At 35.1% G+C, this 14,736-nt stretch overlaps 1 protein-coding gene across 24 annotated transcripts in view; it reads right to left on the bottom strand.

The window, feature by feature from the left end:
• CaMKII (Calcium/calmodulin-dependent protein kinase II) overlaps positions 1-14,736 on the bottom strand; it is a 1,422,941-nt gene that overhangs the window by 994,721 nt on the left and 413,484 nt on the right. For all 24 annotated transcript variants that reach the window (XM_081726364.1, XM_081726368.1, XM_081726431.1 and 21 more), the window contains exon 7: positions 2,200-2,283. In XM_081726364.1, coding sequence (XP_081582490.1) covers positions 2,200-2,283 — 84 coding nt within the window. The remainder of the gene's footprint in view (positions 1-2,199; positions 2,284-14,736) is intronic.

Here is a 14,736-nt window from a genome sequence, read left to right as displayed (position 1 = left end):
GTCAAATTCTTAGCCCGGTCTGTTACCTTGCTGCCTTCTGTCAATGCTGCGATAAATCAATACACTCGGTTCCTCTATAGAAGCAGTGTGGTGAAAGTCACTACAATTTCAATCCCGTCAACCAAAGACTACGTGAGTGAGTGAGTATGAGAGAGAGACAGAGAGAGAGAGAATGTGTGTGTATGACTTATAACAATAATAATAATAAATAATTTCTTCAGATTAACAAAAAATTAGCTACTTACCAATGAATCCTTCCTTGGAAAGTTTAAACACTTTTTTGACGTTTCGGAACTCACAGCTGGTTCCTTCCTCAGTGGCAAGGTAAAAAGGATTAAAACGGAAAGGAGATAAAAGGTGTAAAACAAGGAATACATACAACTAAATAAAAGTAACGTACAAAGTGGATCCTGAGATGAGCAGACTAGTGGAAAAGGAATGAACTGAATTAAAGAAAACGCGGTGTCTATGTTCCGTCACTGTTGCCAGATTCAAAGTATGCATCAAAGGTAGGTACCCAAGTTCGATCAATGTTGCCAGTATCAAGGTTCAATGCAGGTTTGTATTTATGAATAAAGAACGATTCTTTAATTTCTAGTTGTTTTTGCTGAACCTATTACCTTAACCTGTTTTATATTGTGTAAATGTTGTTTTAAATGAAGCACCAAACCCGACATGCGTTCTTCTTATGACTTTTTTGATTGTCTAACATGTTCCTTAACACGCGTATTAATATTGCGTTTCGTTTGGCCAATATATGAGGAGTCACATTCGCATTTTACGCGGTAAATACCTGACTTATAGATCAACAAAATAGTTTTTGAATCCAGTGAGATGTTTTTGTAAACTTTTGGGGGGAATACTTGAAGCAGATATGTTATGCTTTGCAAGTATACGTTGAATTTTTGTTCATAGTTGTGGAAAATAAGGAATTCTAATCCAAGTTTTTGCTTCTTTGGAATTTCTTCAGATGTTACGTTTAGCCTTGTTTACTTACATTTTAACAAGATCATCTATTTCCGAATTTATGTGTTACTTTTCAAGGAATAACGAAGCAGAGCAGAGCAGACATGTGTTCCATAAATGGTCTTAACATACAGATAATCAGAGTGATAGCGGTCGAAAGAATACTGCACATTCTTGGTGTGATTAATGTTCATGTTTAGTTTCAAGATATTCATTCGCGACATTGATGTTCACACCTACGAAAATAATGATGGAAGCAGAAAAGACAAGATGAATTTGATAGGGGGTTTTCAATAATAATAATAATAATAATAATAATAATAATAATAATAATAATAATAATAATAATAATAATAATAATAATAATAATAATAATAATAATAATCATCATCATCATCATCATCATCACCATCATCATCATCATCATCATCATCATCCTTATCCTTCTCCTCCTCCTCCTCCTCCTTTCAATGTGGAGTACTCATGTGTCCATATAGTGAAGATATCTACGAATCAATTCAGCACCAAGGCTATTTATATGAAATGAAATCTTTGAGTTTTACGAAAGAAATGAATGAAATGGTAGAATGAAGGAAGTGGGAGGAAACGGGAGAACCCTGAGGAAACCCACGCACACGATGATTGTCCACCACAAAGATCACTTGGTGCGAGCTGGGATCGAACCCCAAGTCTATAAGAGATATGGACCAAAGCTGAACGTAAGATCTAAAAATGAGATCCCGAGGGAATCAAATCCGGGTCTATCACGCTGAAGGCCATATAAAAACGAAGACGCACAGCTTGAATGAGATGGATAGGCCTGAACAGTTATGTTCAGTAGATTTGTCAACGCTGGAAGTAAATGGACTTACCAGTGTTTTTTATTGTTGAAAGTCTTACGTGCGACAAGATGTAGGCTATGAAGAAGTCCTTTGCATATGAAATAAGATCTCATTTTATTCTTTCATTTTGAATTAATGAATGGAGTATTTCTCTAGCCGCTAATAGTATCTACGGTGAGAAGGTATACAGTTCCACATATATTAAGCTAAGTAACGTACTAAATAGGAGTGTATGATCTCTTATAATAATAATAAAAACAACTACTACATAGTTATCCAAATGAACTGCCATCTGAAATGTATAATTGTATCGAAGTCTTTCTATGTATCTAAAAAAATGTGATAGTTTAAACCGATATTCTTCAGTTATAATCACACTCTTAATACTTACCGCATGCCCAAATATCAACTGGTTTTCCATATGGTTCTTTTTTTAATACTTCTGGAGATAAATATCCTGGCGTTCCGGCGAATCCTGAAAATACAGAATAATGAATTTAGTACCATGCTGGGGATAATATATACAAGCTGTAAACGAATGATGTGAATTCTTTGCATTATACACATTTAGCTTCATTATAAATTTCAGTGTGTATTATTCACAGAAAGTGACCAAGGATGACATTATAAAGGGACATATTGTTGGGATTAAACGCAGAAATTATTGACTGAATGGGAATTTACAAAACCACGAATGGTCATGAGAAAATTCGACCGCGAAAAGAAAAGCTATAGAGAAAAATAATGTACTCAACCTAAACTCGATCCATGACATATAGTAAGTCACGTTATGCATAGTCATAAAGAAAGTGTAACTTACTTTCTAATGTGTTTCTCTTAGCATATTACGTGTCTCTCGCAATAAATCTGTAAGTTACAATGTGATTAAATTTCCACCTAGTATAATGATATTACATTTCATTAATGTAATTCCTGTGAATAAATTCAACCTGTTCCTAAATGCAAATTATGTTATTTTCTTTCTTCTTTTCCTAATACCTTCCCAAAATAAAGTAAGAGTACATCTAAGATTTCTTTTTTCTTCACGAGAGATGCAATTTTGAAAAACATTCAAGATCAAAAGTTATCACCTGTTACAATTGTTGAAAATACCAGTACACTGAAACTGATATTGGTATTTTTAAATATCAAAATTTGGGTTACGACCTCTCCCCGGTATATGTGATACGGTAGAATAAGCTAATAAAGTAAAGAGGGAAATATTATGTTACGAGCTGTACACGTCATATAAGGTCCATTTTGACCCATCTTCATTATCAAAACATCAGTTCGATTGAATTGAATTGAATTGAATTTTATTGCGTTCAATGACATTGGCTGATTGTCATATGCTGTAGAACATGTCAATGATGTGATGGTGTGTGAAATAACATGAAATCAAGCCAAATGAGCTTGGGAGTTCATAATGCTCCCAAATAGTAACTCATCAGAGGGTAGGCTTTTATTCGACTCCTTTTCACATAGCTGAAATATAATCTATGAATTATATGAATGCAAGCAACCATAGATGAGTACTTTTACGAAGCAGAAGTTGTCTATAAATTAATAGCTTCATTGGTAATAATGAGGATTGAATGAGTTCGAGATATTAATGAGCATAAGCAGTATCTATATAGAGGCTACGAGTGTGGCTGAATCTCTATGAAGTTTATCTATTATACACTAGGCTGGGTTGAGAATATCATTCAAACTCCCTCCTCCCCCGTCCAGATCTTGAAACATCTTAATTGTGAGGTTGGGGAACCACTACAACCGTGAGACTTCAGTAATGTAATAAGTATGGGATGATGTAATGTTTAAATATTCTCCTACCTCTTTTAATCCTACACAAACAATTACAAAACACAGATGTTCAACCTCCAAAGCACCAGCTAACAGTTAGTGGCTGAACGTCAATTCTAAACTGGAGTGACAAGAACCAGTACAGAGCAAAGATCAGCTGGGGATTGGACAATGACAACCAATCCAGGGTCTGAATTTAAGAACGGGGTGATCAGTGAGTTGAGGTAACGGCTTGTACGAAGCTGAAGTTATAAGCAAAGACCCAATTACATCTATATATATATATATCTTAACTATATATAAAACTACATGAGCTGACATAAATTATTGAGCACTTCCTGTAGGACTACAATGATTAAATTTGGCATGGTTGTAGCTTTCCGGAACTAACCCACAGGAAAATTGCCAAAAGTGAATATTTTAAGGGAGTCTAAAGAAGAGATGAAAAAATTCCCCATGTTATTTATTTTATTTTTTTTATTTTATTTTTTTTTTACATATAATCTCATGTTTTGGGTACTTATAATTGGAATAAAAACTTGGAATTCGGTATGCATATATGTTTTCGTTAGCATTACATAAGTAAATCAGTAAAAATAAAAAATTCCAACTTTAGAATGGTTTTATGGAGAACTGGAAAATCTTTCCCACGTTATTTTTATGGAATACCTTTTACACCCCCAAATTATTGAGCACTACCTGTAGGGCTACAATGATTAAATTTGGCATGATTGTAGCTTTCAGGGACAAACCCACAGGAAAATCGCCAAAATAGTCCAGGCTAGCTAGGAGCTGAACCCGGACATAATTGTTGAATTCCTGAAACTTCGCCCACAGAGTCCTTTATGTTAAGGTAATAACATATTAAAAGTCCCCGCCCCTCCCATGCCTGCGTCATCCAATATGGCGGCTAATCCAATATGGCCGCCAAGGAGTATGTTACATACATAGGGTTTGAAATAAAGACACCCTGCTCCTAAACTACATAACATATTAACGTCCGGTAAACACCATATTAAACAGCATACATGTAGCTATTATAAACTACATTTTCATATTCATATGATAATTATTTTCTATGTAAGAAAACTTTAAAGCTAAAATTACCTGATATATTTTGCTATTCAATACAGTTTGTGCTTTCATACAGACACAACTAAAGTGATTTATGACTTTTCTTTAATATTGTTGAGTAGAGCACTTAGTTTGCAAAGATTATAATTTTGTTTCATGCTGATAGGCCCATTAGTAGCTGAATTAGAACGTTTTTCATAACAAATAATCAATTCACATTCAAAAAACGTTAGCGGTCGTCGACATGCCTTGTCTAGCTAACAGTTTACTTTGCACATAACTGTTGAAGTCACGAAATCTTGCAGACCGAGTCTTTACTATAAATTTAATAACGTAATAAAAAGTCCTCATCTCTGCGATGTTTACTTTATATAATATGGCAGCCAGTAAAACTGTGTTAGCCGATCTTTTTTATCATTTTCCCAAGCTGCAATATTGTAACTGGGTTCATTTCTATCTAAACTGAAGAAATTGTGTAGTTGTGTGTGTGTTTTTTTTTTCACATTTTGCATTTTATATTATGTACTGCATATTTTTATTGTATATTTCATATAATATATTTCTATTATTGTACATAAATATTTAGTAGCAGGCTACATTTATTTTAATTTTATCTTTTGCAGGTATTAATGGACATCAGGTTTACATGAAAACTATTTGCAAGTCGGAAGTTAGATTGAAGATGTCAGCATATACAGGTATTACATGTATTTTGTGTGGGAGAGCCCTTACAGAGTCGCTTACTGTTGTAGTAAAGAGAGGTCTGTCAACTCTAATTGCATCAAGTGAGCAGAGGAGTGATGGCTTGCGTGAAGAATTATCCAAATATACATCTATAGTAGTGCACAGTGAGTGTCGAAAACGATATACTCGGTAAACATCAATCAAATCTGACTTGAGAAATAGTGATTGTGATAATCCAGACACTGTTTTTCCTGGACTGTCCACTCGTTCCACATCCTCTCAGTTTGACTTCAAAATTCATTGTCTCTTCTGTGGTGAAGAAGCAGATATAGAGAAAGAAAACAAGAAAGCTACGCAAGAGAGAAAGTGCATCAGTAAAGTATCCCTCTTGAAAGTGAAAAACAATATTAATAAGTATGGTATGGCTCGTGCAGAGAAATGGAGAGTTGCTGTGCAGACTCGTGTCAATAGTGCTATTGATCTCGTTGCAGCAGAAGGAAGATACCACCAGCAATGCTATAAGTCATTCTGCAATCCTAGATCAGTGCCTCCACCACCGTTTCGAGAAACAAGTGATTCCTTGCATAATCCTGGGAGATCATTACTCACAGAGAAGCATCAAAATTTTGTAAAATTGTGCCGTTTTATGGAAAGTGAAGATGAATATCAGTATTCTATGGTAGAAAAATTAAATGAATTTGGACAAGAAGATGTGACTTACAGTGACAAACAGTTGAAACGAAAATTGAAGGATTACTTTCAGGATGTAATAATCACAGATATTCCAGGTAGAAGAAGTATTGTTACTCTAAAAGATGTAGCATCAAATATCTTAAATGAGGCTTGGTACTGTGAACGCAACAAAGATCCAGAAAAGAAGGAGCGCATTATTAGAACTGCAGCAAATCTAATTCGACAGACATACAAGAGTGCACATACACAGTGGATACATATCCAACTATTGAAGACATGAAAAAAGGAGGAGTTTCTTACATTTCAGACTCTCTTCAAATATTCCTTCAGGAAATAATAATGAAGATGAAGAAAGAAAAAGATACATGGGAAAGAAAATGCGTATCTACAGCGAACTGCATAGTAAAAGCAACCAGGCCTCGTTCATTTATATCAGCATTACTTCTGACTGTAGGAATTCATGTTCATCGTCGGTACGCATCCCGACAGCTGGTAGATCTTCTTCATAGCATTGGTTTCAGTGAAGATTACGTTATGAAACATCTGCTCTTTCACTTCCTGCAGAAATCACTATGGAACCAAAAGCATTTATGCAGTTTGTGTTCGATAATGCGGATTTCAACGTGAGAACCATGGATGGTCATGGAACATTTCACAGCCTTGGTGGTGTGCAATGTGTGACGCCAGCTGGTGCTGTCAAGTTTTCTAGTATTGTTGAGCGCCCAAGAAAGGTAACACCTGGAACCAGCATTGGTCAATTTGGTGCTATTCCCATCTTGAAATACAAAAGTGTCTCGCAGAAACCAGTCATCAAAATTGAAGATATATCTACTTTGGAGATACTTGAACCGCCTACTGTATCTACTGGAATGGCTCTTGACTTCTTGTGGATTTGGAGTTTTTCAACAGGACCACAAAAGCTTCCTGGATGGAGTGGATACATACAGTGTATAGAACAAAGCAACAAGGAATATTCCCCTTCCAGCATTTTCATCTTGCCATTTATTAACCTGTCTCCCTCCAATCCCAGTTCATTGTATAGTGCATTGAGCTTTGCATTTCATATATGAGAAAAGCAAGGACGCAAGTATTTTGTAACATTCGGCCAACCGTTAATATATTAAATCTCGGGAAATTGTTGAAGTTTCTAAGAAAAATGATGAATTACATAATATTGTAATTCGCTTAAGAGGATTTCATCTTTTCATGTCATATTTGGGAGCAGTAGGATACATAATGTCTGGCAGTGGAATTGTGGAGCGTAGTGTATGCACAATCATCTATTATCAAAATATTGTCAGTCAGTCGTATGCCAGAGCTCTTCGTGCACATATGTTAACTCAAACAGCAATTGTGAAAGTAGCAGCTTACCATTTCGAGATTGATGAAGGTTTGACATCTGCACTACAAAATCTTGGTGTGGAAGTATTCCAAGGAAAGCAACTAGCATCTTCAGCCGTATCATCAGACATATTGAAGCAGGTAATGTCACAATTAGAGGACAAGTTGCACTTACTGGCTGCCAATAGTCGTACTAGCAAGCTCTGGCTTCAGTACATACATCAGGTGGATCTCATGCGCTTGTATGTCAGGGCAGAACGAACTGGAGACTGGGATTTGCATTTGTATTGTGTACAGAAAATGTTACCACATTTCCATGCTGCAGGCCACATACACTATGCCAAATAAGCCCAGCTGTATTTGCAAGAAATACTTCAACTCAGAGAAAATCTACCTCCAGAGGAATTCTCGGGCTACTCAAATGGTTACTTTACAGTGCGCCGATCACAGAAGCCATGGGTAGGTGTGTGGACTGACATGATTATAGAGCAAGTTCTGATGAAATCCATGAAGACTTCTGGAGGTCTGACGCACGGCCGTGGTTTTAAAGATAGCACACTTGCTAAATGGACTTTGTCAGCACCAACGTGTTCTCAAGTTTCTGCTGCCCTTGAAGATTTCAGTAGTGTGCCCAACATCACATCAGATCAACATGTAGAATTAAGAGATTCTCGCATAGGACATGACGAAAAGGCTCCTAACATGTTTCAGAATTGGCTATTGGAACATTATCCTTTTCAGACCACAGGAAATAAACTTTTATCTATTTCTACTGGAGTTGTAGGAGGGGTTGAAATTAACTGTGATTCTGCTATTGAATGTGGTAGAAAGGCTATGTTAGCTATGACAGGGAAAAATATTTTTACCGTCCAGCTGCAAAGACGAGATAAAGTGAGACCATTATCATCAGTTACAAACCAGGTTGTCAATATTTGAGGAGAAGAATCTCCAATTAATCACTTGCAGCTCTTCCACCGAATGTTGTGTGTTGTAAGGAGTGAAGAGGAATTACGTCAATGTTTTTCACATGAGCTTTCACAAACTCCTTCATCTCTGTTCGTTAATGGCTGCATGAGGAAAGCCAACAAGACTAGCATCATACCAGTTCTTGAAAACAAGGTGCCTTGTGAGGCTTCAGTGCCTTGCTCTGCTTATGTCTGTGATGGTGGTTATTTACTTCATAAAGTTGTCTGGCCATCAGGATGTTGTTACATTGATTTGTACAATCATTATGTTCAGTATTTGCAAAATAAATATGGAGACAATATAATAGTAATTTTTGATGGTTATTTAGACAGCCTGACAACAAAAGGGGAAGAGCGAAGAAGACGACAGCTGGGTAAGAAGTCTGCTGATATCATGTTTCATAGTAATATGATGGTAACCACAAACCAATCGCAGTTCCTTGCCAATGAATATAATAAAACAAGATTCATTTCCGGTCTCACAGATATCCTAGTATCAAGTGGCATTCATGTGAAACAAGCAGATTCAGATGCTGATCGTCTAATTATTGACACTGGTATAGGTCTGTCTACAACAAATGACTGTGTAGGAGTAGTTGGAGAAGATACAGACTTGTTAATGTTGTTACTTTCCAAGGCACCAGCAAACTCAAATATAATGTTTGTAAAACCAGGCAGTACTGTGCGGTCTGAGAAAGTATACAACATAAACAAAATTCAGAATCAATTGTGTGATGTGCAGAACAGTCTCTTATTCATGCATGCTGCTTCAGGCTGTGATACCACATCAGCACCATTCGGAAAAGGAAAAGAAGTCCTTCCTTTTGTTGTTAGAGAGAAGTGAATCTCTTCGCAAACTTTTTCAGTATTCACACAGCCAGATAAAACACAAGAGGAAGTAGCAGCTGCAGGGGAGAAATTTCTATTGCATCTATATGGTGGTTCTTCTGACAGAACATTGAACTCTCTTCGTTGTTTGATGTACGTGAAATGTGTAGCAAATCAACGTTTGACATCACAATTTAACCTTTGCACACTTCCTCCAACATCAGATGCAAGTAGATTACACTTCATGCGTGTGTATTACCAGGTGCAATTCTGGTTAGGATACAATCTGAATCCAAATGAATGGGAATGGAAGACTTTGAATGGACAGATTCTTCCTATTCCGTGTCTTCAACCTCCAGCACCAGACTTCCTCCTGAAATTAATTTCATGTGCATGCAAAACTGCTGAATGTACGCGCTGCAAATGTAGGGGTGTTGGTCTTCGATCCTCAAGTATTTGTACTTACTGCCATGGCCTGCAATGTGGAAATTCATATATTACTGATTCTGATACAGACAATTCAGATGATGAGCTTAATGATGAAACAAATGTGCGTTCTCAGAAAGAACCAAACGTTAAACGATTTAAGCTGACTAATCATTAGTGTTCAGAAATCACAGACAGTATCTGTTATTGTTAATAGCATAGTGATCATCGCAAAGATGAGGACTTTTTATTACGTTATTAAATTTATAGTAAAGACTCGGTCTGCAAGATTTCGTGACTTCAACAGTTATGTACAAAGTAAACTGTTAGCTAGACTGGGCATGTCGACGACTGCTAACGTTTTTTGAATGTGAATTGATTATTTGTAATATGTTATGAAAAACGTTCTAATTCAGCTACTAATGGGCCTATCAGCATGAAACAAAATTATAATCTTTGCAAACTAAGTGCTCTACTCAACAATATTAAAGAAAAGTCATAAATCACTTTAGTTGTGTCTGTATGAAAGTACAAACTGTGTTGAATAGCAAAATATATCAGGTAATTTTAGCTTTAAAGTTTTCTTACATAGAAAATAATTATCATATGAATATGAAAATGTAGTTTATAATAGCTACATGTATGCTGTTTAATATGGTGTTTACCGGACGTTAATATGTTATGTAGTTTAGGAGCAGGGTATCTTTATTTCAAACCCTATGTACCTAACATACTCCTTGGCGGCCATATTGGATTAGCCGCCATATTGGATGACGCAGGCATGGGAGGGGCGGGGACTTTTAATATGTTATTACATTCACATAAAGGACTCTGTGGGCGAAGTTTCAGGAATTCAACAATTATGTCCGGGTTTGACCTAAAATTATGCCAGCTAGACTGGACTAAAAATGAATATTTTTAACTTGTATGGGGTCTAAAAAGGGGATGAAGAATTTCCCCATGTTATTTAAATGGGCCTTTTTTTGGACCTATAATCTCATGTTTTAGATACTTAGAATTGGAATAAAAACTTGAAATTCGGTATGCTTGTACGTTTTCGTTAGCGTTGCCTAAGTGAATCATCAGAAATAAAATTTTCCAACCGTAGAGTGGTTTTATGGGAAACTGAAAAATGTTTCCCATGTTATTTATATGGGACGTCTTCTACACCCCAAAATGTTTAGGCACTTCCCGCAGGATTAGAATGATGAAATTTGGCATGATTGTAGCCTTCCAGGACTAACCGACAGGAAAATTGTCAAAAGTGAATAGTTTTAATTTTTAAGGGGTCTAAAGGGGATGAAGGAGTTCCCATGTTATTTAAATGGGCGTTTTCTTGGGAAACAAAATCTTATCTTTTAGATAGTTGAAAAAGGAAAAGAAACGATAGAATTATGGGTTGAAAGGGCGCGAGGCCGTATAGACAGTGTGTGGGGGCGAAGCCCCCGGATGGACAAATTCAGGAAATATGAAGAGCAAGTTCACGAAATTCACTGTTGATGCAAAGGCCGATAGATAAGAAATGCAAGGCCGTAGGCCGAGTAGACTCGGGGGTCTGGGGGCGGAGCTCCCAGCTAGCCGCAGGCTAGTGTATTATATATATATATATTAAATTGAGACCTAGCCAAATCGATAATTCACACCTGCTAAACTTTATATGCACCTCAGTCCATTCACGAATTAACTCTTAAACAATTTTCGCTAAAATTTAAATCGATGTAAATTGCCTGCCCTTAAGTATTCCGTTCAATGAAAATAATTAGGCAAAGTCTTATTTCTATCCGAATTGAATGTTTAAAAAGGCATATCCTAAATGAGCTTTTACTTAATTAAATCACCTTCCTGTGGAGCAATCCTTCTTCCTGTTTCGTAAAATCTATCATTCAAATGTCTTTCCATCATCTATCAAAACTACCCGAAGGCCATTCTAAATGCCTGTTCCCATGTTTGCTTGATACGTAGCTAAATCCATTAATCGTATACGAAAAATTTACGTAAGGTTGTACCTACTTCATATAAATCGTCAGCGAAAAAAATTAACATAAACGAATTTTTTCCAAATTCTCATTTGATTGGCCTTCCGGAAACAAGAACTAGGAAAACTGCTTTCACATGCCTCGAAACAGTTGATTCATCAATATCATGAAAATCACTAATCAAAATAAACTAATGTACCCGCATTTTAATGTAATAAATATATGTATTATTTTAATCTTCGAATAGGATCACTGAAATTCTCGTTTTTAAGAATAAAGTAAGCGTCCGTGTGGATTTTCTCTCTCAGTTAAATTGTCCGGGTTTACAAACAATTCGAGAAAAATAGGATGTTGAAATAAATAGCTCCATCTTGATTCTTCCAAATATTTGAATCTTTCTAGGTACAGACCCCCCAAAAAAATGTGTAATAGTCGAACGCCACTAGGGAAATAATTGTCTGCTTATACAGCGCAGGAAAGACACAACTGATTAGTTATAACAACAGTGGATTCGTATAACGGAAATTGACGTTTATTGTTTAAAATTTGTTTAAAGTTGTGAGAAGCAGTAAAGAAAAAGTAAAGAAAATATCTTCTCTTACTTACTAAAAGTTCCTCCCACGAGAGCTTCAACTTTTACTTCAACCACTAAAACTGTATCGAAAAGAAAATATAGTAATGAATAAAAAAAATTAAATTGATGTGAACGTATACTGAAATGTTTATTAGTACTTGTTTTAGGGAAGAAAGACTTACGTATTGGTGTTCACCAGGACATAATATTTGTACTTTAAAATTTATTTTGAATATAAGTATTATGTACACATATTTCTTTATATTTATACTACATGAAGTCGTCAACAGGTAAGAACGTAATTACTATATGCATTTGTGGTTGACTGTTTATTACGAACCTTCAACGAGGAAGCCAATCATTTTTTTTACACTGATATTATATTTTATGTAGATTACAGGTATTATTTTTTTAAAAAATGGAAAAACCAAACGTTTGCAACGTGTCAGATCTGTAACGTGGTAATACTGTGGATGCGTAAGCAGCGCCTGACTTGCAACTAATGTGTTAAGTGATCATCTATAGCAGTGATGAAAATTTTCCGAAAAATTTTGAAACTGAAAATTTTCCGTTTATTCATAAAAACATACTCCACTTATTCCTACATCGTTGTTTAGTCGTGATGTGAGGTGGAAAATTTTCCGGAAAGATACAGAAGAAAATTTTCCGGTAAATTTTCCGCTCTTAACAAATATCAGTGATCAAGTAACAATTCCTCAGTATTCATAAAATTGATTGAAATCATGTATAGAAATGTTAAAAAGTGAAAGATCGTTTAAAGAATCTGAAAATTTTCATGGTTCGGACAATTTTCAGTACTATGTAGGAACAGTGAAACAATTTTTCATGAATCGAAAAATTGTCTGTCCTGTACAGTGATGAAAATTTTCTAGAAAATTTTGAAACGGAAAATTTTCCGATTCATAAAAACATACTCCACTTTTCTTAACAAATAGTGATCAAGTAACAGTTCCTCAGTATTCATAAAATTCACTGAACTCATGTATAGAAATGTTAAAAAGTGAAATATCATTTAAAGAACCCGAAAAGTTTAATGGTTCACACAATTTTCAGTACTATGTAGGAACAAGTGAAACAATTTTTCATGAATCGAAAAATTGTCTGTCCTGTACAGTGAAAATTTTCCAGAAAATTTTGAAACGGAAAATTTTCCGATTCATAAAAAGATACTCCACTTATTCCTACTCGTTGTTTAGCCGTGATGTGAGGTGGAAAATTTTCTTCTATATTTTTCCTGAAAATTTTCCATTCTTAACAAATAGTGATCAAGTAACAGTTCCTCAGTATTCATAAAATTGATTGAAATCATGTATAGAAATGTTAAAAAGTGAAAGATCGTTTAAAGAATCTGAAAATTTTCATGGCTCAGACAATTTTCAGTACTATGTAGGAACAAGTGAAATTTTTCTTTCATGAATCGAAATATTTTCTGTCTTGTATGGAAAAATTGAAGAACTTTTTGAGTCGGAAAATTTTAATCATTTTGAAGCAAAAAGTAAAACAAGTTTTTGTGAATCAGAAAGTTTTATTGCTCTGTAGAAACAAGTGAAAGGAATTTTCATGAATCGGAAAATTTTCAGCATGATGTAGAAACAAGCGAAAAAACTTTTCATAGTCCGGACAATTTTGAATATTATGTATAGTGATGTTTGGTGGAAAATTTTCCACTATATTTAACTGCACATTCAGCTATAAAATTCAATTCCTGTAGAGGAAAGTTAGAAAGCAACAAATTATAATTTTCCAATTAGCTTTCGGGAACCGGATAACTTTCTAATATTTCAAGTTGGGAAGTAAAAATATACAGCGTTTTTCTGCGTGTGTGTGTGTGTTTGTGTGTGTGTCTGTAAAGTGCAGGGAACATACATCGAGTTCGTCGAGAACAAATATCCCATTCCAATATTTAAAATGTAACAAGAAATTGAAAAGAAACCTTTGTGAACTTATCAATTTCAGAAACAGAAAATTCCATTATTTCTTCATAGGCCTGCCTGTGTAATGAAATAACTACAAAAAAGTTCCTAGTGAAGATTATTTTTGTAACAAAAAATAAGTGCAATGATTTTATTGTGTTTAACACTCGTAAATCATAATTTCAATATTGGAATTTAGTATAATTAACACCTTAGAGCATTGTAAAGCTACCATTATTATGTATAAAAATGTATTCGAAATAATGACAATTCGATAGAACAAGGTACACCTTGTCTCAAAAAGGTTGAGCGCATTCCTTATTGGTGTTTTGAGGCAAAAATTTTTTAAGTCCAGCTTCGGGTATCTTCGGAAAAAAGTAAACCAGGTTCGAACCTCCAAGCCAGCCTTTGCAATCGGGAAAAAGTTTGCAGATGTGTTTTTCTTCTTTTAAATATAATAAGACTTGTTACCAAGTGTAGAAAAAAAAAAAAAAAAAAAAGCAACACTGATTGAAATACCTAATGATACAATATTCGAAACCTTGTATTAATGTCAGCACATGCTTGTTTGCCATTTAGCTCTCCATACGTAATTGAACATTTAGATACCTTAAAGAATCTTTCCATATG

This window comes from Thermobia domestica, chromosome 1 (genome assembly GCF_964235325.1).
Source record: "Thermobia domestica chromosome 1, izTheDome1.hap1.1, whole genome shotgun sequence".
Classification (NCBI taxonomy): Eukaryota; Metazoa; Arthropoda; class Insecta; order Zygentoma; family Lepismatidae; genus Thermobia; species Thermobia domestica.
This window is presented reverse-complemented; position numbering and strand designations above follow the sequence as displayed.